Source organism: Bos taurus, chromosome 17 (genome assembly GCF_002263795.3).
Source record: "Bos taurus isolate L1 Dominette 01449 registration number 42190680 breed Hereford chromosome 17, ARS-UCD2.0, whole genome shotgun sequence".
NCBI classification, from domain to species: Eukaryota; Metazoa; Chordata; class Mammalia; order Artiodactyla; family Bovidae; genus Bos; species Bos taurus.
Genome location: NC_037344.1, coordinates 53,827,121 through 53,843,634, shown reverse-complemented (window position 1 = coordinate 53,843,634; position 16,514 = coordinate 53,827,121). Strand labels below are relative to the sequence as shown.

Here is a 16,514-nt window from a genome sequence, read left to right as displayed (position 1 = left end):
ATTAATTCAGAGAGGTCCACTGGCTGTAGACATCCACGTATCCCCTACCCTCCTAAGTCACAGTTTAGCTTAATCTTTTCCCCACAGGCAGAATAAAATAGACTTAAGGTACAGTAGGTGGTTTCTTCCCCAGAATGTGTCCCCAAACAAAATAAAGGGAATTCCACCAGCATGGGTGTCAGAGTTTTGTCCTAAATACTCACCCACTGGTTATATTAGGATCCATGGATTATACATGAGGATGGAGGGGGAATCACCTAGCTTAGATATTAAGGAATTGTGTCAGTATAAAAAAAAAAAGGTCTTAAAACCTGAATTCATACAAATATAAAACCAATTTTTCTAAATGTCCAAGTTAAAACCCAGTGAGACTTTTACTAGTTTATTAGTTTTAGAAGTTAATTATCTTCTATTTTGACACTATTTTCATTTTGTTTGGGTCACTGAATTAAAACTCCCTCCAGCAGGCAGATCCCAGTTACTAAGGAGCAAAGCAGATGTATTTCTACATGTGGATAAAGTCAGATGGCAAAACCCAGGTGCTATTAAGAAAGTTCTCAGGATAAAAATTCAATAAGGAATAGAATTATTTAACTTAAAAAATATATACAACAACAAAAACATTTACAAAAGAGGAGAAAAGAATTTTGGGGCCTCAAACTTTAAAAAATCAGTCTGTCATCTCCTTCATCTCCTGTCCGTAATTCACAACATCAGAGATGAATGAAAGAGAGCATCAATAGATTGAAGAAATCCCTCCTGGGTGGGGGAGGAGCCTAGGCTAAGTCAATTACATGCCAACCACAGGATTTCTTTCTAAGAACCCAGGTCAGCGGGCCAATCCACATTTACTTGACTATTCAAAAGTCTTGTCCCTGCTTTCTAATTTAGGAACAGATTCTGGAAGAGGCTCACCGCTTCAGCAAAATCAGGATTAAATTTCAACAAGTTGTTCAATTCTTTCTGCAAAGAAGCTGGAGTGAGGGCTTTGGTCTCATCATTCTTCAACAAAGAAGCCTGAAAGTTAAAAATGACAACTCTCAGTAGAAAGAAATGGCCAATAAACATATGGACACATATATTAAATATCTGATTACTTTCTTCTCTGCACCTACACTTTCCTCTTTTTTTTTTTTTTAACAATTTTATTCATTTATTTATTTTTGGCTGTGCTGGGTCTTCATTGCTGTGCGGGCTTTTCTCTAGTTGCGGTGCGCAGCTTCTCATTCCAGTGGCCTCTCTTGTCACAGAGTGCAGGTTCTAGGGCACTTGGGCTTCAGTGGTTGCAGCACATGAGCTCAGTAGTTATGGCTCCCAGTCTCTAGAGCACAGGCTCAGTGGTTATGGCGCATGGGCCGAGTTGCTCCTCACCATGTGGGACCGTCCTGGAGTAGGGATCAAACCTGTGTCTCCTGCATTGACAGGCGGATTCTTTACCACTGAGCCACCAAGAAAGGTCCTACACTCTCCTCTTGACCTTGCAGAACACTGTTTCCTCTTCCTGGAATTATGTCTCGCAACCACCAACCCCACCCACACACTCTTCCATGCAAAAGCCTACTCAGCCTTCAGGGCCCAGTTTAGATTTCAGCCACCTGCTTCTCCCATAAGCACCTACATGCTCCTATAAGCCCCCTGCACTAACCCTTCCTGCAGTACTTATTAAATTATATTACTAGTGCTAGCTGACCCCACCCCCAGACTGTAAGTGCCTTCAAGGCAGGAAGTATGTATTCATAGTCTGGCAAAGAGCCTTATGGCACACACTTGCCCTTCTCCTGGTTTTCTGTTTCATATGGATGTTACCAGCAACAATTATATAAAATATGTAGAAAACTACTTCTAAATTAATGATTAGTACTTAACTGGGTTCTAGACACTTCAATTTTACATAGACAAATTTTTCTTTGATTAACAATAACTTCTAACTCCATTTTAATTCATTGTAGCATTACAGGAGATTCCAAAAATATGAAAAAGCATACAGAAGAAAACAGAAAAGCACACAGAAAATCATCTGTTACTCCTCCATCCAGAAATAACACCATTTTTATGTCAGTGTATCTTATTCCAGTCTTTTTTCTGTGCGTGGGTATATGTATGTGTGTTTGTGTGTGTATGTACTTATACATATACACTGGTGGGCTGCCGTCTATGGGGTCGCAGAGTCGGACACGACTGAAGTGACTCAGCAGCAGCAGCAGCATGCACACTTTTTTAACAAAATTAGAATATATCATTTTACTATCTGCCCTTTTCATTTAATAATATATTATACATTTGTCTCATCATCAACTGGTCTTTGAAAATACCATTTTTAAAGCAAAAGTATCAATACTTTGTCATATGTATTGCAAATCCTTTTCCCATTTTGTTGTTTGACTTTTAATTTTGTCAGAAAATGTACTAACATGCAGACATTTTTCATTTTTATGCTGAAAAACATCAAATGATCTCCTACATATTTTCTTCCACAGTTCTTATGTTTAGAAAGTTCCCCATCCAGAGATCAGTTAAAAGTTAATATGGAGTTCCTTCTAGTCTAATTATAACTTTAAATGTTTACAGTGAAGCCTTTAATCTACCTGTAAAGTACTGAGGTGCAAAGATGAGGTGAGGGTCCAGCTTCATTTTCTCCTCTACAGGTAACCAATTGTCTAGATGGGTTTTTCTAATCTGTCTAAAATTCATTTGCAGGGGTGACTCTATTATCTGCATCTAGATCTAAACATTACATCTTTCAGCAGAAAGAAAATTAATAATAAAATTAGAGGAAACTTAAAAATAGAGCAAAAATCAAAATTCTTTGCTGAAAACAACATGAAAGAAAAACGTTCAGCTTGTATTACCAAAAAAAAAAAAACTAAAGTAGGTTTGAAAACACTAGTAAGAAATGTCTGGGCTAAAGTGTACTGGTGTTTGCAACTTGAAATGTATCAAAAAAAATACGATGAAATGGTGACTAGATGGGTAGATATATGATAAACAGAGCGAAATATTAATTGTAGGACCCAGATGATGGGTATGTGGGTATTCGCTGTACAAGGCTTTTCAATTTTATTTCTGTTTGAAAATGTCCTTGATGAAAAGTTGGGAAAAGGGTAGTAAGTCTTCCAAATCACGCTTTGGGGCTGTGTTAGTCACACACCATTACTAAATGAACATGCATTACGACTCTAATAGAGAAATAAAATCACATACAAAATAGGGAGGGACATATAGCTACAGTTGCATTGTTAGTGAAGAAAAAAGGACCAAGAGTAAGAACAATGCTGCTTTACTAATAAACCTACTCACATAACAAACATATGTCATGACAGCAGACGGTGAAGGACAGGGAAGCCTGGTGTGCTGCAGTCCATGGGGTCACAAAGAATCGGACATGACTGAGCAACGGAACAGCAACAACAAATAATGTCACAGAATTAAAAAAAAAAAAATATGACAAATCACAGAACCAACTTACCTGTTGAGAAAGAAAAAATTCTGCTTGTTTTTGGGACAGAGGCCCACTGCACGATACCTCTTCTTCTCTGGAAAAAAATTAAGTAAAAATAATAAAGAATTAAACAATAGTGAAAATGGTAATGCTAACAAAGTCAAATAGATTCATCAGAAAAGCTTAAAAACTTTTAAAATTAATTCTCTTCTCAGGAATGATGCTAAATGTCCTGATAAAATTTACATGATTTAATAAGCAGATCTCAACTCTATACAGCCTCCAGCATGATCTTTCTAATATGCAGGTCTAGGGACTTCCCTGGTGGTCCGTGGTTAAGACTCTGCTTCCAATGCAAGGGATGCTGGTTGGATCCCTGGTCAGGAAACTAGGATCCCAGATGCCGCAAGTGTATCATCCCTGACTTAAAGCCCCTCTGGGGAATCCCACTGCCTTCCAGAATAAAGCCCACGTTGCTTAGCAGGGCAGGTGCAATGCTTCCTGAGTGGTCCTACCTCTCTCTCCTGCCTTCTCATCTACACCCCAGCCCTGATGAACTCCTTGCAATTTCCTATCTATCAGGAAGGGCTAGCACCCCATAGAAAATACTCTGGGAAAAGCTGCTCTAATATTCTCTTGGTTTCACAAGGCAGCAAGTGTATCAGATTCTGCAGGTATCAGAGATGCCCAGGACCAGCCCCGACCCGGTACAACAAAGATCACTGAAACAACAGTGACCTAGAGGGAAGTGGAAAGAAAACGCATAGGCCAAGCTCTCAAACAGAAGAGTGAAGTGTCTGGGCAATAAGATGCCCTTTTCTCTTAACATATCCCTCAAAGAAAGTAAGCCCAAGTCCTGAAATAAATACGGCAGTACACAAAAAGGCTAGAGGCCAATGAGGATCTGGATGAAATGCGATACACTGCTCCCAGCCCACCCTCCTCTAAGGTCCATGATGCTCACCGTCACCAGATGCTTTATTTACTTAATCCTTTCCCCCAAAAAAGATTTGAGGTAGTTAATAAAGGACACAAGAACAATAAAAGTTAATAAAATAGAACCAAAATCACACAAAGCAAAAAGCTACAAATAAAGGCAAATAGATTTACTATAAATGAAGATCAAGTTTGGCCTTGGACATGACTGAGCGACTTCACTTTCACTTTTCACTTTTTTCCTTGGTGGCAACAGTGGCCAACATGAACAAGGTTGGGAAAAGCAAGTGAGAATACCACTGCCCAAACCATCCTTTTACTGACTCCTCCCATGCTTCCTCAGGGCCTCAAATACATGCCAGAGAAAGTAACTCTTTTTTTTTTTTTTTTAAGAAAGTAACTCTTAACAGGCCACAAAGGTATTCAGTTTAGGAAGGGTGTTATTCATTTAGGAAAAGGACACCAATAAATTTGTTTATGAATCCAATTACCAGCTGAGACAGAATTTTAGACTTACAAGTGGCTGTATATCAAAGACATTTAACCTGGGCCTATGAAGGGCTTTAGGAGCCCATGAACCTTGTAAAGCTGCATGCAAAATACACATTTTTAATGCGAGGATAGTGCATGGCATTCATCTGATTTTCAAAAGGACTCTGGAAACTCCTCTAAAGTGCTTAAATCACCCACTATAACTGAAATTTAAAAAATACAACAGGATTAGACAATCAACAAATGGAGCCGGGGCACACATAAAACACAAGTCTAGGTCCCTGAAAATACAATGTCTTTATGGGCTCACGGTCTTAGTGAAGGCTAAGTCCAGCCCATGTGACGTGATGGCAGTAAGCAATATGAATGAATGAATGAATGTATATTATCTCTGCATTAGAAATGGGAGAAACCACTCCACTTGGAGTGATGAGGACTTTAAAAGTGGGGAAGGAGTGGAGAAATGATGAGGATGGAAGAAGGCATTCTAAGAAAGGAAAATAAAAGACACAGAATGGGAAAATGCCCGGCCTGTTGGAGGGATACGAGCAGAGCTGGACGGCTGGGGTAAAGGACCCAAGTTGAGGAACAGAAATTGAGGTCAGAAAGGTCAACTGGGGAACACCTCAGATACCAGGCCAGGAGACTCTGTCTCTGGAGATTCCTGAGCAGGGTAGAAACAAAACAAAAGCAGGGGAGGGGAAGGACTGAGACAGGGAACAGTTTCAAAACACCCAAGAAGGCCATGAGGATCTGAACGCTTGGAGGTATGTGACCAGAGGGGTGACCTGGCCCCTCCTCCTGACCTCATGTGCTCAGGCCACACTGTCCTCCTTCTGTCCCTCCGGTATGTCAGTCTGTCCTGTCTTGAGAGCTGTGAGTCTGCATGTGCTCTGACAACTCTTCTCAGGGCTGGTTCTTCTGTCAGCAAGCCCCCAGTCTTAAAGGGCCCTTTCCTGACAGCACTCCACAGTTACTCTGTATCCTCGAGCCCTAGGTATTCCTTTCCTGCGTGGCATACCCTGAAGTTACATTACCTGTTAATGGAGTTACCTCTCGACTCCCCTCTCACCCTCCCCACGTAAACTCCGCGAGGACGGGGACTTTCTCCTCCATGAAGACAGTGCAGCACCTAACACAGTACCTGGCCCACCAGAAGCACTGAATAAGCATTTGTCGAATAAATTAATGAAGTTGGGAGATTTTTATTAAATCATTGACAAGTGAAGAAACACCAAAGACTTTCTACTTTTGTTAGAAATTTTTGTTAGTTAAAAGGGACTTTGGGGCTTCCCTGGTGGCTCAGTGGTAAAGAATCAGCCTGCCAGCCCCTTTCTCCTCTGCCTCTTTCATCCCTGGCCCTTGAGCCCTCCTCCCCACAGAAGCTATGGAGCTAACAGGGCAGCCACCCTCTAGCCAAATCCTGGAGGTTTCCTCTGCCTGGCCACCCAAGCCAGTTCACCTGGATTTCCCCGAGCTCTTCTTCTGAGATCCACCTGCATTTTAGGCTTAGAGTGTGTCTAGGGAAGAAGGTAGGCTTCTGGGTGCAAAGACTAACCAGAGGCTTCAGCCCTCCCTTTGCTCTGTTCCAGAGAAACTCAACCTCCATTCCTATTCCTCTACACGAAGTGTCCAGGAAACAGAATCGGCAAAAGCCAGTGGGCCTAATGCCATTCTAATTCTTTTCTGGAGTGAAGATGGTTCCTCCTCTCTCAAGCCTGGGAATAAAGGCTCTTAAGTTGTTAGTTCCTCAAATTAAAGGCCACAGACCCTTCTGGGCCCTTGGTGTTCTCCCCGTGGGAGGGCAGTACTGCTCCCTGTAACCTTTAGCCACACTGGAGAGTCCCCCACCAGGGGAGGAGGACAGTTCTGGGAGTGCCCCCCCATCCCAGGTACCCCATTCAGTCGGCACCAGAGCAGACAAACAGCCACTCCCCCAGAGGCAGCGCTGGCCTGCCTGGCCGTGGACCCGGCCATCCTGCTAATCCTGGTGGGCATCCTCAGGTTCCTGCTCACCTTCTGCAGCTGCATCAGATGATCTCTCTGCGAGAACGTCTGCCTCCTGCAGACGCTCTCCCTCTGTCCCACCATTGTGTTCCTGCTACAGCTGGCAGCTGGGGTCCTGGGCTTCGTCTTCTCAGACAAGGTGCGGGGCAAAGTGAGTGAGATTATCAATAATGCCATTGTGCACTACCGAGATAACTTGGACCTTCAGAATCTCATAGATTTTTGGCCAGAAGGAGTTCAGCTACTGTGGAGGGATTTCCTATAAGGACTGGTCCCTGAACATGTACTTCAACTGTTCAGAAGACAACCCCAGGCATGAGCACTATTCTGTGCATTACTCCTGTTGCTTGCCTACCCCTAACCAGGCAGTGATCAACACCATGTGTGGCCAAGGTATGCAGACCTTTGACTACTCGGAAGCTAGTCAAGTCATCTACACCCATGGCTGTATTGACAGATTGGTCAACTGGATACACAGCAACCTCTTCATACTTGGTGGTGTGGCACTGGGCCTGGCCATCCCGCAGCTCGTGAGAATCCTGCTGTCCATGAACCTTGTGAGTCAGATCAAAGATCAGATCCAACTATAGCTCTACAACCAGCAGCACCGGGCGGACCCATGGTACTGAGGATCCATCCTGCACCTCCTCGGTAGGGCAACAGGGGAGCCTCGTCAACTGACAGCAGTGGTTACAGCTGCCGGCGCCCAGTGGAGAATGGATTTCAGACCCGCAAGCCACAGCCCAACGGGAGGAAGCAAACTCCACAGACAGCAGAAGGCAGGGTGCGCAGGTGGCCCTAATCTGAGAAGAATGTGCCTCCTCCCCACCCCAGCTCTCAGCATTGTTATTTTGTATTCTCTCTAACCTCAATCATTTGGGTTGTTTTTGTTTTGTCTGAGCACAGATGCTTGAGCAACTGCAGTTGAAAAAAAAAAAAATCCACCTGCCAATGCAAGACACATGGGTTTGATCCCTGGTCCAGGAAGATCCCACATACACAGAGCAATTAAGCCTGCGCATCGCAACTACTGAGCCTGTGCTCTAGAGCCTGGGAGCCAGAATTACCGAAGCCCCTGGGCCCTGAAGCCTGTGCTCTGCAACAAAAGAAGCCGCTGCTATGAGAAGCCCATGCAAAGCAACAAGTGAGTAGCCCTCCCCACCCACCCCACCCCCTACTCTCTGCAACTAGAGAAAGTCCATGTAGCACTGAAGACCCAGCACAGCCAAAAATAAATAAATGAATAATTTTTTTTTTAAAGGACTTCTGTTAGGTCCTTTATGGAGCACAGAGAAGATGTTGTTCCAGCGACTAATAGTCTCCGCTACAAACCCACACGGTGTAACCCTATAAGCCTCCTCTATTATTGCAGGAAACAAATGCTGCCCCGTAACAACAATAAGCAAATGAAAAGCTGAAGCTAAATGTCAAGTCTGCACGTTCTTCTGTAATGGGACTTTTTTTTTTTTTGGCCACACTGTGCAGCTTGTGGGATCTTTAGTTTCCCAACCAGTGACTGCGCCGAGTACTAACAACTGGACCACCAAGGAACTCCCTAGAATAACATTTAAATACATTTCTTCTATTTCAGTGATGAAATTCAGTTTACTGAATGCATACCATTTTCTGAAACCATACACCTTAATATTAGACATACTGTTACATTACACACAAATGAATTCTTAGAACAGGATCAAAACAATGTAATTAGACCTAAGTAAATCAGATTAATTTAGGAGAAAGTCAAACCTAATTAAAAAAGTCTGAATTTTAACATTTCTGAAGAACTGACATTCTTCTACTTTAAAAGCATATAAAGTAGCTAGGACAGAGATCACATTGTTTCCTGGAAGCTTCTTAAAAGAGAAATTTCAAAAAGAATAGCTACATTTGTCCAATGTTTACTATATACCAGGCACAGTTCTAAACACTTTATACAGATTTATCATTTAATTCTCACAACAACCCTCTGAGGCGGTCACATAAGCCCCATTTTGCAGGTTAGAAATTTGAGGTACAGAGAAGGTGACCTGCCCAAGGTAGGGAGTGGAAGAGCCAGAATTCAAATCCAGGGGTCTGACTCCAGAGCCAGACTCAACTCTACAAGGTACAGCCTTTCCCCTCCACGACAAACATTGTGAGCAAGTCTTGAGTTTTTGCAAGTACTCACTGGTACTATAATCTTCTTGTTCCCAGTGTGTGCTGAACAAATCATATAACCATACAAAGGCCACTCCTAGGAACTGCAGGGAAATATTCTCTGGCTATACCTGCCAGCCCCCAAGGGGGTTGGACCAGTCTATACAGGGCAGGTGGGGGCTTGCTTCTCTCAGAGCTCTGAACACACCGTTACTGACAAGGTCATTATCTGTTTCCATGTCAGTCTTCCTCCCCATGGTCTGGGGAGATCACACACACACACACACGTTTTTCCCTCCAAACACAAGTGGTCTATTTGGGAGGTGATCCCAGGTAACAGCTGGGGAGAGGGGATGTGAAACAGCAAAGGGAAGGGAGTCAACACGAAGTATTTTATGGGGCAAGTTACCAGTGCGGGCATTGGACGACATGTTCTGATTCTCTCACTGGACATGTCTCATTGGACGATATGTTCTGATTCTCATTCATCCAACACATATTCAGACACCACAAGCCAAGCTCTGAGGAAAAGGAGGTGACATATAACAGAGAAGGAGGGTCTTAACTCTTGATGGAGTACAAAGGCAAATATAAATGAGTAAGTAAATAAATGCAAAAGGTTGCTTACTGAGGAGATCTATGAAGGAAAGAAAGAAGATGGAAGTACTTAGGATGGAGGTTACTTCACACACGTAGTCAGGGAAGGCCTGTGTGAGGTCACGGGAGCCCAGTGGTGAAAGGAAGGGAGGGAGGTGAGAAGCCAGAGAGAGTACACCAGGCACCCAGAGGCAGAGCTTGGCTGGGCGTATTCAAGAAACTGAAATCAAGCCAGAGCTGTTAGACTCTGACAGTGAAGGGAGAGGCAGGAAAAAGAGGTAAGGAAGATGACAGGGGCCAGATCAGACAGGTACCAGGGCCACAGTAACTCTGATTTCTGTCTGAATTCCATGGACAGTCAAGGAGGGTTTGGGGCATAAGAACATGTGGTGTGATTTACATCCGTGATGGTTCCCTTGGATGTTTCAGGAAAAACTGAGAGTAAGGAGACAAGAATGGAGGCAGGGAAAGCAGCCAGGAGGCTGGAGCAGTCATCCAGGAAAGAGACCAGGTACTGAGACCATCGGGGAAGCAGTGGCGATGGAGAGAAGTGAACTGATTCCAAACATACTGTGGAGGAAATTCTGGCTGGATATGCAGAAGGACTGGCTGTTGGGGTGAAGGACGGGAAGGACCCAGGGACACACCTAGGCTTTGGGCTTGAACAACTAGCTGAACAGTGCCACCACATCCCCAGGGCTTAAACTTTAGGAGGCACTCTATAAGTTTTCACAGAATTAATCAATTGTTAATTCACTGTGATATAATGAACACTACACTACCACTCAGGATCCCAGAAGAAAACAAATGGCATATTCAAATGGGGTAACATGAGATAAGTTTAATAAAGGACCACTTTCAGAAACAGTGGCAGGGGACGGAGAAGCCATAGTGAGTAATACAGTCCCCAGGGCTGGGAACAGTGGGGCACCTTTCGCACCAGGCCTGGGAAACCTTCCCAGTAACCAGACCCTTGAGGTCTGCAAAGCAGGCCACCTGATGGAGGCGGTGACCCTACATCCAGTCCACCGTGACCTTGAAGGGAGGGAACCAGTGAATCAACACCCTGACCTTACTCTCCTCGACCCTCTGGATTTCCCATCAGTGCCTCCCAACCAGAAGTTAGAGGGGAAGAAACTAACCGATGCAGCCTGTAAAGGTCCACTTCCTGGATCTGGAGGGACAGAAAGATGACAGCCAATGCAGAAACTCTGGATGAGTGAGGATTTACTGTGCCTGTAATGACGCTATTTCACAGGAAAGGGATTCACGCTGGAGAAACCCAAGTTACCTTATAGATACGTCAAGTTCTTCTTTTTCCATTTTCCTTTCGCCCTCCTCTCTGCTGGCCAGTTCCATATCAGCATCTTCCATGGTCTTTTTCTCACCATTCTGGAAGTACTGCTGAAGGGCAGTGTACAGTTTAAACACTTGACTGAAAGACAGCTTACTGTAGGCCAAGATCATGTGACGCAGAAATAAGCCTACAAAACAAGACACAGACCAGGCAAAGGCATTAACTCAAAAACTGGGTGACTTCAAGTCAATGACTATTTGTTGCAATTCTTCCTTCAAAATAATTGAAAAAAAGATACTTGCAGTTGTTGTTTCCTCCACAGAGAATGTTCTTTCATCACCTTTGAAGCTGATTTTCTCTTTATATTAAAAGCTCAGTCCTCCCACCCACACTCTACTTTTTATCCAGCCAATGTATCCTCTCATGACTGTTAGAACTACCAGAAGTTATTGTATTTGTTTACTTTTTACTATCTGCCCGCCCTTCTCCCCAAAACCACAAGAATGTAATCTGCCTTAAGAGAAAGGTTCCAGTCTCTCTTCAAGTCCAGAGCCTGGCACATGGAAGATTAACAAATAACTGATGGTAAATAACATAAAAACTACCAGGAAAGAAAAGTCAGGTGGATGGAGCATGGCTATAAAGCTAACAGAAAAGCATCAGGAAACTTCATGTATACCCTAGACTTATAAACTGTAACAATAATCTACTCTTACTCTCTTCATAAAACTTTAGCTGGTGACCCTGACTTAGTTGTGCAATGTGCACAAGTGAGCAGAGGACTGTGGGAAACAGCTGAGAAACCCTGAAAGGCTCCACAATCAGTCTAATACTCTGATGACAGTAGACAAAACAGAAGATGCTTTCCCACGAGACAGTTATTTAAACACAGATCAAAATGGCAAGGCCATGGATAAAACACGTCCAACATCCCCACTGCCTGTGCTCAGATTACAGCAGAGTTAACAGCAGATGTGACTCAGAGAGCCATTCACTTCAGTGAAAATATTCTCTGCTCTCCTTAGAAGAATTTCATACCTACTACACTTGTTTTGTGAACCTCTGGTTCAGTTCCAGAAAAAGAATCTGAAAGGTCATCAAAAAATTGTTCCATATCCTTCAATTCGCCTTCAGCCATCAGTTTGATTCTGAACAAGAAAAATGAGGTAAGGATTTTAGGAAGGCCCTTTGAACATCTTCCCACATTTCATATTCCACAATCACCAAAAATGAATCTATTTGAAAATCCAAAATGTCACCCCCATATTCTGAAAAATATCATTGCTGATGTTTTCTTGATTATAAAATTTCTCAAAGTAGCGTATCAGCCAGTAAAAATGAAATTCTCTGCAACAACTAAAAGGAACAAAGTAGATCCATACACAATAATAAATTCTGAAGTAGTATATTTAATGCTATCCATTTAAAAAAAATCAAATTAAGGTACTTAGGAAAACAAGCCAGAATAACAAAGATATCTTTTTTTTAAGGAAATAATCACCATGTGCCATTTTCTAATTTCCATCTACTTTGACATCTTTTCATATATACAGAAGAAAATGGAGTTTACCTGATCTGCACTGAGTTTGCCAGCTGAGGACAAGATTCTTCAATTAATTTGTAAAGTTTAGACAGTGTAATATCTGGGCCCTGGGTAAAGGAGAGATTGAAAGGTTACAGAAAAATTTTAAAGAGCTGGAGATTGATAAACAGCTGCATACATGAATTCATTTATCAACCTCTCTGCTTTCTTTTTTTAAACTGCAATGTAGTTGATTTTCAATGTTGTCTGAGTTTCAGGTGTACAGCAATGTGAATCATATGTATATATACACATATATACACATATCCACTCTTTTTTAGATGCTTTTCCCATATAGGCCATTACAGAGTATTGAGTCATTTTCCGTGCTATACAGTACATCCTTATTAGTTATCTATTTTATGTACAGTAATATGTATACGTCAATCCTAATCTCCCAATTTATCCCTCTCCCTCCCCTATCCAACCTTTCTGTTTTAAAGTTATTCCAAACATGAAATCTCAAACCAGGAAGCAGAAAAAAAAAAAACCTATCTGCATAAAACACTACAGCAATATTTCACATTTGCATGCATTCTCTCTTAGTTGGAGGAATGACTTAAAATGGAAAAAAAAAAGCATAGAATCTGTAGTCTGAGGTTCTTTCATTCTCGTTTGGTAATTGTAGCAAAGGTGTTGCCTCCCTGGGCCCTTCATCAGTAAGATGGAGATAACAATAACGTCCCATGTTTGTGGCAACGATTAAGTAAAATAATTCAAATTGTTTTGTATCCTGGAGAACATATACTAACACAGGGGTCCTATTTTTCAGAAACATAATCTCATTTGATCCTCCAAAACACCGGAAGGTAGGCAGTCATATTATCTACCCAAGTTCATAAAAGGTATCGTTAGAGACAGAGAGTATGTGACCTCAGCTATCAGGAAGATTTCAACCTAGCTGAGGTTTACAACTAAACACTGAATACTTTTGGAGAGTAAGTTGACAGTACACATGTCACTTTCAGTTGCGGATAACCCAGCAAGCCCGCTTCCGGGGAAGGTATGTTCCCCATACGTTTGAAATGAAGAAAAACTAAAGAATCTATAAGGCCATTAATAAAGAGCTCAGTTATAATCTATAAATTTTAACATTAATTAAAAGTATGAGTTAAGGACTTCCCTGGCAGTCCAATGGTTAAGACTCTGGCTTCCACTGCAGGGGGCATGGGTTCAATCCCTGATGTGAGAGCTAAGATCCTAGATGCCTTAAAGTATGGCAAAAAAAAGAAAACTGCTTAATTTTTTTAAAGTATGAGTTAAATTATGTTTCTTTTCTCACTGTGGAATAAAATGCAGCCGTTACAAAGGATGAGGTAAATCTACTCAAATATGCTGACATGGAATGATCTCCAAGACTTACTAAGTGAAAGGAACAAGCTGTAGCATAGAAGTAGCACTTATGTAAAATGAACAAACAAAAAAAATGCAGAATTAAACAAAAAGGATACAAGTATACATACTTACAATCATATGCATCAACCTATCTATATACACATATACATAGCAAAAGGTCTAGAAAGATCCACTCTGAACTGTTACTCAGTAAATGTTAATAGCTGAATGAAGGAATATGAACCCTGATAATCTCTGAGGAAACAAGATAAACTTCCACTCTATCAACTTTAGTATCATTTAAAGTTTTACAATGAATCTTTGTGTATTAGTTGAGTAGTTAAAAATCAGCTAATTTTTAAAGTCAAACAATAAGCAAATAATAAAGGCTGGAACTTAGCTAGATGTTATACATGTTGATTAAAATGCCAGGCTGGATGAAGCACAAGCTGGAATCAAGATTGCCGGGAGAAATATCAATAACCTCAGATATTCAGACGACACCACCCTTATGGCAGAAAGTGAAGAAGAACTAAAGAGCCTCTTGAGGAAAGTGAAAGAGGAGAGTGAAAAAGTTGGCTTAAAACTCAACATTCAGAAAACTAAGATCATGGCATCTGGTCCCATCACTTTATGGCAAATAGATGGGGAAACAATGGAAACAGTGACAGACTTTAGTTTTTTGGGCTCTAAACTTATAACAGTAATGGAGACAGGACTGGGAGCTGCAAGTTCTAGAGACCCTGCTACTTTTATCTAACTAATTGGGCAAGTCACTTAATCTGTGTCCTCAGTACTCCTCCCCCTGCCCCAAAGAGGGTGATGGATTAAAAAAAGCCCTTTATAAGGACTTCCCTGGTGGGCCAGTGGTTAAGACTGCCTTCCAATGCAGGGGGTGTGGGTTTGATCCCTGGTCAGTCCCACATGCCTTGCAGCCAAAAAAATCAAAACATAAAACAGAAGCAATATTGTAACAAATTCAATAAAGACTTAAAAAAACAGTCCACATTTTAAAAAAATTCTTAATTGAAAAAAAGCTTGTTATAAACTATAGTGTACTAGGCTTTGGGGATACAAGGTGAGAAAGAACAGGACAAAGTAATGCCCTCATGGAGGTTACAGTCTAGTAGGGGAGAAAGACGTCCCTCATATAATCACCCGAATAAATGGAAAAACCACAACTGATCTAAGGGAAAGTGCATGAGATTAAAATGAAAATAGCTAAAACTGATGGAGCATTTATTATGTGCCAAACATTGTAAAATGTTCTCATGGATTTTCTAACTTAACACAGCCATCACATGACAGTTCCTCTCATTGTTTTCCATTTTACAGAGCAAAAGCAAAGACCCAAACACGTTATGGAACTTGCCCAAGTCGCACAGCAGGTAAACAGTAGAGTTACAATCTGAGTCTGCAAAGGGAGATAAAACATGTAAAGTGCTTGTGTTAGTTGCTCAGTCGTGTCCGACTCTTTGCGAACCAATAGACTATAGGCCGCCAGGTTCCTCTGTCCTTGGAATTCTCCAGGCAAAAATACTGGAATGGGTTCTTGCCATTCCCTTCTCCAGGGGGGATCTTTCTAACTCAGAGATTGAACCCGGGTATCCCGCATTGTGGGAAGATTCTTTACCGTCTGAGCCACCAGGGAAGCCCATCAAGTGCTTAGTACACAGTAAGTGATCAATGTTGGCTGTTACTTTTTTGTCATTGTTACCACTTATTACGGTCCTCTACGGTACAGCGTCTCTAACAGGTACCTCTAGGGTACCTGTGTCTCCAACGCTCAAGCCTACATGTAGCCTCATCCTACATAAAACGGAGGATCTGCGAAAATAACTCTTTCCCCCGTCACTCAGCTAATAAATGCTGGAGTCATATATAAACCTGCCCAAGAAAAATGCATGTAAAGTGCCTGGTCCATCGTAAGTACTAAGTGTTAGCTGGTGGTAATAACTGTATTTTTCTCAGTCCAAAAGGGCAGAGAGAGTATCCGATAAACCCCCGTGCCCCCAGCCCCCAGGGAGCTGTCCCATCACAGAGCCGGTGCACAGTAAGGGTTTGCTGGATGAACTGGAGACCCTCACCTGCAGCAGCGGCAGGAGCAGCTGGTTGAGCCTTCGCCGCTCCATGAGGCTAACGGCGCCCTCGCCCGTGCGGCCCATCTCGTTCAGCAACACTAGCACCGCGATCTTATACGGCGTCACCCAGTCCTTGATACCGAATACGTTGGCATGCACCACCCCATTGGTCATCATGGGGTTGAAGTAGAGGCTCTCGTGGACGCTGGCCATGGCGCTCACGAACTAAGTCCAGGAGACCCGGTGCGCGCCCCGGCCGGATTCCTGCTCAGGGAACCTCACAACCTCCCCTAGGCCTCCCCTGGCCCGCGGCGTATCCCAGGAAACTGCCTCGCGACGGCACGCCGATGACCAATCAGAGAAACGAAACCAGAGCTCTATAGCCAATAAAAATGCCCAACAATACCGTGATGGGTGGGGCAAAGGCGGCGCACCTAAAGACTGGGTCCCTACAGAAACTTTTGCAGGAGGGCAGGTTCCGGGTAGACATGGACTGGCACTGAGTGAAAGAGTCGACGCTTTCGGTCAAGGTCTGAACGGCTAGGAGGCTGACCATTTGTTCATTTAATTTGAAAATAATTAAAATTAAATTTTAAAGTGATTGAGATT

General features: G+C 42.6%; 1 protein-coding gene and 1 pseudogene across 5 annotated transcripts in view; one reads left to right on the top strand and one right to left on the bottom strand.

Moving 5' to 3' along the window:
* The window catches only part of ANAPC5 (anaphase promoting complex subunit 5), a 35,090-nt gene extending 18,871 nt beyond the window's left edge, over positions 1–16,219 (bottom strand). The window contains exons 1-6 of one of the 5 annotated variants that reach the window (NM_001192945.1): positions 15,912–16,219; positions 12,478–12,557; positions 11,946–12,055; positions 10,902–11,094; positions 3,467–3,533; positions 916–1,017 (exon numbers count right to left, since the gene is read on the bottom strand). In NM_001192945.1, coding sequence (NP_001179874.1) covers positions 916–1,017; positions 3,467–3,533; positions 10,902–11,094; positions 11,946–12,055; positions 12,478–12,557; positions 15,912–16,118 — 759 coding nt within the window. In that variant the 5' untranslated portion in view covers positions 16,119–16,219. Of the gene's footprint in view, positions 1–915; positions 1,018–3,466; positions 3,534–10,901; positions 11,095–11,205; positions 11,652–11,945; positions 12,056–12,477; positions 12,561–15,911 lie in introns of those variants that run through there. The other 4 variants (XM_015475490.3, XM_059876134.1, XM_024977410.2 and 1 more) reach the window with 4 other exon arrangements.
* Positions 4,640–7,503, top strand: LOC101903644 (tetraspanin-33-like; annotated as a pseudogene).
* Positions 16,220–16,514: the final 295 nt, after the last annotated feature.